At 34.4% G+C, this 7738-nt stretch overlaps 1 protein-coding gene across 1 annotated transcript; it reads left to right on the plus strand.

Moving 5' to 3' along the window:
- The first annotated feature begins 5221 nt into the window (after positions 1-5221).
- LOC133185041 (uncharacterized) lies at positions 5222-7270 on the plus strand. Its single transcript, XM_061320104.1, has 2 exons — positions 5222-5368; positions 5480-7270. Exons 1-2 carry the CDS (start codon positions 5222-5224, stop codon positions 7025-7027), a joined length of 1695 nt encoding a protein of 564 aa, XP_061176088.1. The 3' UTR covers positions 7028-7270.
- The last annotated feature ends 468 nt before the right edge of the window (positions 7271-7738 follow it).

Genomic DNA, 7738 nt, shown 5'->3' on the forward strand with positions numbered 1-7738 from the left:
GCTGGATCCCGTTTTTTGCTGGATCCCGTTTGCTGGATCCCGTTTATAAACCGCAAAGCGGTTTATAAAAAAGCGTAAACTGTTCCAACCCAGGTTATACCAGTATAACTTGGGTAGCTATTAAAGTCATTCCTTATAATTTAATTTCCCATCATTAAGTGTAAAAAATAAAACAATTTCTCCTTCAAAAATGCCCTTAAATTGTACGTATTTTAAATGTAACGTCAAGCGGATTGATACGTTTTTGACGTAAGTCATTGTGACGTAGGCAACCCAGGTTATACGCTATATTCTATTTTTTTTTATCCAATCAAATGACGCTTTACAACCAAAATTAAATTATATTACTATATACATACTTTTTCTCAGAAATATAATACCTGGTTTAAAATCCGCGGGTAAAAAATTACGCAGGTTTCATAGATTGCCACAATATGTTGATAAAATGTAACCGCATACATATAACGTAACTTTATTCCATACAGAAAAGAAATCAAATCTTCAGTATTTATTTAAAATACACATGAAAGAAGAAATTATACGATCTTGATAAAAATAACAAGTTTTGCCCATCATAAGTCCAATTTGGTTTAAAGACGCTTATTAGACGCTCATTGGTTAATTTGTTTAATATATCCAATTAAACATGTTAAAATGCAGGAAAGATATAAAAGTTAATGTAAATACATACACCAATATACCTTAACTTTAATCGCAACTTCTTACACCTTTCCAACAACCGGTAAAGAAAAAACAACGGTGTATTTTTCCAAGCTCGCCGGAAAAGTCTGAGAAGATGTGATTGACGTTAACTTATTTCCTGGCAAATCATCGTCGGCCCAAAATTATTTCAAGGACCCATTTAGTCATACTATTCGTGAGTCCTTCAGTTTGTACGTCGGCGCAGGACCGACGGGCCGACGCTAATTTCGAGCACTGGTTACAGTAAGCCAAAGTTAGTCTTCTTATAGATAAATCGAAATCTTCATACTATAAAACAGCGATTGAACAGAGTTCAAATCCCAAAGAAATGTGGAACTATCTTAATCAATTAACATGTAATTCAAAGAATATAACTCCATCTCATGTGTTTTCTAACGGGGGAATTATTGATAATTTACAGGATATTGCAAATACTTTTAATAACCACTTTTCAGATGTCTCAAACAAGCTTCTTTTGGAAATGCCGAAACATGAGTATGATCCAAATATATAACGTAATTTTGTTAGGTCTAAGCTTGATGATGAAACCTTTTTTAGTATTCATCTTATTGAGGAAAGTGAAGTTTTTAACATGTTAAATTCTCTTAATATCAATAAATCAGCTGGCGTTGACTTTATTGGACCTCGTCTTTTGAAAGTCGCATCTAAATATATATGTAAACCTATAACTCATCTTATTAACGCTAGCATAGTAAGTGGTATTTTCCCGACAAATTTAAAACAAGCCAAAGTAACACCTATTTTTAAGAAAGGTGACAAAGCTGACCCGAATAATTATCGTCCAATTTCTATTCTACCGACTATATCTAAATTGATAGAAAAACATGTGGCTAAGCTAATACAAAATTTCACTAATGAATTTAATCTACTAACACAATCCCAGTCGGAGTTTAGAGAACTCCATTCGTGTCAAACTTCACTTACAAAACTAACAGAAAGTTGGCTTAATGCAATGGATCGTGGTGAACTAATCGGTATTACATTTATAGATTTTAGTAAAGCATTTGATTTGGTGAATCATAATATTCTTCTAGAGAAATTAACCCATTACAAATTTGACCATACAGCTATAAAGTGGTTTAAGTCATATCTTTACGACAGGACCCAGTGTGTTAAATTTGGAACATGTGTCTCCAATATTCTACCCGTCACAGCAGGAGTACCACAGGGCTCAATTTTGGGTCCACTTTTATTTTTATTGTACATAAATGACCTTCCATTACATGTAAACAATTCAAATATTGATATGTTTGCTGATGATGTAACTCTGTATTCTAATAATCATAATGCAAGATGTTTAGAAAATACACTAAATTCAGATCTTTGCGAGATTGAGAAATGGTGTGCTCAAAACCAAATGGTATTAAATGTAGACAAAACAAAATGTATGCTAATGGGGACACAGCAAAGAAAATCAAAACTAGATAATCCAAATTTACAACTTCATGCCTCAGACAAAACAATTGAAATGGTTGAAACTGAGAAACTTCTTGGTGTACATAATGATGATAAGTTACAGTATGCAAATCATATTGATTCAGTTTGTAAAACCATAAACTATAAGTTATTTACTCTACGTAAGATAAAAAAATTTCTTCCCCTACATACCAGAAAACTATATTACAATGCTTATATTCTACCATCTATTGACTATTGTCTGACTATTTGGGGTAATGCCCCCAAGCAGGACATGGGTAGACTATTTAAATTACAAAAAAAGGAAGCCAGGACTATTCTTGACGCAAGTCCTGATTCTTCTAAACCACTGTTTGAGAAACTTGGATGGTTAACAGTTTATGAGCTAGTTGATCTATACAAATACATATTATTATACAAAATTTTCAGCGGAATGACTCCCGAATATCTTTGTAATTTATTTGAATTTCACTCCTCAGCCTCTTATAACCTGCGATCTGAAACTAATTATGACCTTAAATTACCTAAGTTCCGTACAAACTTATTCAAGACCTCTTTTCAGTACTCAGGTGTGCACCTATGGAATAAACTTCCCCAGCACATAAGACTCTCTCAATCTCTACGAGCATTTATGTGTAATGTAGAAAATTACATTATCAGCTGTCGTACAATTATTTGAGCACAGTAAGATTTTGATATCCTATCTACAATGTGATCGTTAGTTGTATGTACATATTACCAGGCATGGACACTCTATTCATAATTTTGTGATTGTAATTCCTTAAGACTATATCTGTTTTATGTTGAATTGTATATTTACATGTGTACTTGTTTATCTTTGTAATTGATATATAGAAGGCCCTGGGGAAGAATAGTGCATGCACTAACCAGGTTACCTTCTTTAAATAAAGTTTTATTTTTATTATTATTATTATTATTATTATTAAGATATTCAACTATTCTTCTAACTGTAATTTGGCGATCTTTCGTTACAGATTGCTCAACTAAGGATACATCTCTTCTCGAGCTTGCTTTCACTGGGCACCAGAACAAACATCATTTTAACACCTCCCTTCCTTCACTAAAACAATCAATCCAATTAATGATTGAACTTCTGTCATGTCTTTTTGTCTTCATAAATCGTGTACAAATTATTGTATGCCTATGAAAAGGAATTTCTAAGATAAACGTTAAACTTTAAAGTCGTTCCTTGCTCAAGTACGACTGAGTCAACCATTTTTTATCACGTCATCTACATATTGAGTCATTTTTATATCGTGACGTCCAAACGTGGAGCAAATATCTGCTATTTATAGAACATGTTTATGACTAAATGTGTGCCAAATTTCATTTTGATCTGAACTGTGGTTTTGTAAATAACGAGATAGTTCACGAACTTTTTGATCACCCCTCGTAGTTTAAAAAATGTGTACATATAAATTTAAGAACATAAAATATCACAATCATATATCCAAAAAGAAAAAAAAACTTTGATTTACTATTAATAAAAACTTTGATACTGCATTAAACTATACTTAACTTTGGTAAACTATAGTTTGTTTGTTTGTTGTTGTTGTTGTTTTTTTTTTTTTGTTTTTTTTTTTTTTTGTTTTTTTGTTTTTTTTTTTTTTTTTTGGTTAGAGACTATCAGTGTTTTTCATATAGTGATCCTGATACAAACAATATATATAGATATAAAACTTTATTTAGATACATACTTTTTTTCCCTACAATAGAGATAATATAATTCTACAGACAATAATTATAAGTACACAAATTACTGGGGAAACAAGAAGTCAGTGCTCTCTAGTGATACCCCACCCGCACAGACAGACGGACAAGATTTGTACCAAAAAAAAAATATCACTGTATAGCATGCCAAACCAAAGAGTGTATTATAATTTTAAGCATCTGCGATGAGTTGTTGCATTGAAAACTGGAACGAAAAAAAAATGTTTCGGACAGACAGACACAAACACTCACCCAGCACACACAACAGAGAGAGTCGCAGGGTACAAGGTATATACCCCCCATTTCCTTCGAAGCGGGGGTATTAATTCATGTAATAAATTAAGATAAATGAACCTTAAAGAGGGAAAAAGATATTGCATGATATCAAAATTGAAGCAGTAATTACAATACGTTTTTTTTTGTTTCAATGCAATGGATGGAGGCAGGTTGAAAGCTGGCACAAATTTTAAGCTAGAAGTATGGGGCCACAAATTTGTCCTTTAAATAGTTTCCGATAACATCCATTCCATACAGGCATATCGTTGTCAGAAACATATCATGTCATTTTCGGAACAAAACCTGTGAGAAAAAAAACAACAAACAAGAAAAATGAATTTATGCTCCTCAATAACGTATACTCAATGGAATGCAAGCAAGAAAAAAACCATACCACGTACATTGTATATATATTATGCTAGTATTGAGAAGTGGCGTTAAGGAGGGGAAGCTACTTTGCTCTTCCCCCAAAATACATTTGAAAGAATTCCATTATTTGTACACCGATATATAAAATTACCTCCTTTGACGGAAGATTCATTAGTCCGTACAGTTTTAGCGCCATTGGTTTGTTTGGGTAGCCAAGTCACAAATGTAAGTTTTACTCTTATTGTTTTTAATAAATTGGTCCTAGAATTTATTTTAATTGTAACTTTTTTGAAGGTTTACTGCTACGTATATTATCATATGGAAATTTATTATTTATTTTCAAGTGTAAACTTTGTAATTCAGTCTGTAAGTTTGTAAATTTATTTTGCTTGGCTAGACACTTGTATTATTGCTATTTTTGAAGGTGAAATATCTTATTTACTAGTGTTTATATGAACTTGTTATATTTTTGAGCTGTGTAACATTATATTTATGTAAGTTACTGTTATTTGTAGCTTCTTACCATCATCATCGTCGTCATCGTACATCACCATACATCATTATGCTACATACTCGTACACATATGCGTATCATATGCTCCAAAGATGTAAATAAAGTTTTGAACAGTGCTTTGCGTGGTGTATTGATTGATGGTTAACTATGCAAAAGGCAGATTAGTTAGAAGATTTTTTTGGACTAGTCTACAATGGCCGACAATCCTGTTCCAGGAGAACCTGATCCAGGGAAATTAGAGCAAGGTAGGCATGAACCTGCTCCAGGAGAAACTGATCCAGTGAAACATGATCCAATACTTCAGGATGAAGAACTAGGACAGCGTGTTTACAGACAAAGGGTAAGAACAGTCGCAGGCCAAGAACTTTACTTAGGTAAAATTAATGACTATCAAAAGAAATTAAGCAACTTATGAAGAAAAATGGAAGATTTTCTGATTCTTGTTGATCAGTCAAAGGATAGTGATTTAAAGAAACTACGCAAAATTGAAGATGAACTTTTAAGACTTAACACAAAATATTCAACGATGAGTCAAACGAAGAATGACCCAGCATTCATGTATGAAAGTTCAAGAACATTAGCTAGTTCAATACCTAAGAGAGAAAATAAGAGAGACTTCATTGTGAATCGGAAGACTTATGTACAGCATGAAACTATAAAACGTTGTCCAATTCATAAACCTGAACATTCATTATTGAGTTGCAGACAGTTTCTAATCAGAACACCTGAAGATCAACGCAAGTTCTTGAAAGAGAAACATATATGTTTCAAGTGTTGTGAATCGACAAGTCATGGCTCACGTGACTGTAAAGTGAAAGTAAAGTGTGACAAATGTGGGAGTACTAATCACCGGACTTTAATGCACGTCGACAGGTTGAAGAAAGTGAATGACAATCATGTTGAACCTAGAGTAGAGCATGGCGGGGAGAGTCGTTCATCTGAAAATGTATCATCCAAGTGTACAGTGTTATGTGACAAACCTTCCATTGGACGTTCATGTGGAAAAATTGTGTTGGTAAATGTTTATCTACAAGATCAACCCAGCAAAGTTGAGAAAGTGTACGCCATATTGGATGATCAGAGCAATAGGACACTTATTTCCCTTAGTCTATGTGACCGTCTAAATGTTCATGGACCTTCTCCCCAGTATTCTCTCTCATCATGTGCAGGAACAACTACCATGACAGGAAGAAGGATTGATGGCTTGTTTGTTCAATCAGTGTCGAATAATTATCATTGTGAACTTCCAGTAGCAATTGAATGTGATGAAATTCCAAATGAGAGGTCAGAAATTCCCACACCTGATGTTGCATTTTCCCACAAACATTTGAACTGTATTGCACATCAACTACCGTCAATTAAAGAAAATGTTAATATAGGATTGTTAATCGGCAGAGATGTTCCAGAGGTACATCATGTGTTTGATCAGATTACTGGACCAAAAGGAGCCCCATTCGCTCAAAAATTAGGATTAGGATGGGTGATAATCGGCGATGTTTGTCTTGGAAAAGTACACAAGCCTGACCATGTGAATGTTATGAAAACTTCAATTCTTAACAATGGACGTGTGACACAGTTTGAACCTTGTGAAAACCATTTTCATGTGAAAGAAATTCATGCTACAGAAACTTGTGACACTTTGTTTCATCGATCACATGATGATGACAAGATAGGATTGTCCTTGGAAGATCGCAAATTTCTAACCATCATGGATCAAGAGTTCCACAGAGATGAAAACAGCAAATGGATTGCTCCACTTCCATTTCGTTCACCAAGGCCTGTTTTGCCAAATAATCGTCCACAAGCATGGAGGAGAGCACAGATTCTGGACGCAAGTCTGCAGAAAGACAAAGTGAAAAGAACTCATTTCATTGAATTTATGAAGAAAGTGTTTGACAGTGGTGCTGCTGAAGTAGCCCCTACTCTCAGCACAAATGATAAGGAAGTTGGTATCTTCCCATCTTTGGTGTGTACCACCCAAAGAAACCAAATCAAGTGAGAGGAGTATTTGACTCATCCGCTGTCTACGAGGGAATCTCACTCAACAAAGTGTTGATGAAAGGACCTGACCGTACTAACAGTCTCCTTGGAAAATTGATTCGCTTCCGCAAGGACAAATATGCTCTCATTGCCGACATAGAACAGATGTTCTACCAGTTTTATGTTAAAGAGGAACAAAGAGACTTTCTTAGATTTTTCTGGTACAAAAATAATAATCCAGAACTCCCTCTCATCGAGTACCGAATGTATTTGGCAATGCTCCGTCTCCGGCTATAGCAAGTTACGGCCTTAGGAAAATAGCAGAAAACTGTGAAGACACTTATGGTTCAGATGTGAATTACTTCGTGCACAACAACTTTTATGTAGATGATGGGTTAGTGTCATCACCATCTCGTGAGAAAGTGTTGGACTTAGTCATGCGTTCTAAAACAGCTTTACGGGATATGGGCAAGATCCGCCTACATAAGATTGCTTCCAATGATCGGGAAATTTTGAACATTTTTTGTAAAGAAGACCTGAACAAGAATCTTAAAGATATTCAGTTTGGAGAAAATACTTCTGTGTTACCTATCCAACATAGTCTTGGTCTATCGTGGGACTTAAATACAGACTGTTTTGTGTTCAGAATTCAAGAAGATGAAAAACCACACACTCGGAGAGGAATGCTTTCATTTCTTAACAGCATTTTTGACCCACTCGGATTTCTGTC

Source organism: Saccostrea echinata, unplaced genomic scaffold (assembly GCF_033153115.1).
Source record: "Saccostrea echinata isolate AGI-Se365-2 ecotype Australia unplaced genomic scaffold, CSIRO_AGI_Sech_v1 ptg000012l, whole genome shotgun sequence".
NCBI classification, from domain to species: domain Eukaryota; kingdom Metazoa; phylum Mollusca; class Bivalvia; order Ostreida; family Ostreidae; genus Saccostrea; species Saccostrea echinata.

Bases quoted from the DNA above. Each gene is read 5' to 3' on its own strand.
- LOC133185041 (XM_061320104.1), top strand. From the start codon at position 5,222: ATGGCCGACAATCCTGTTCCAGGAGAACCTGATCCAGGGAAATTAGAG. The intron at 5,369-5,479 runs GTAAGAACAGTC...CTTGTTGATCAG, and splicing joins AGCGTGTTTACAGACAAAGG to TCAAAGGATAGTGATTTAAA.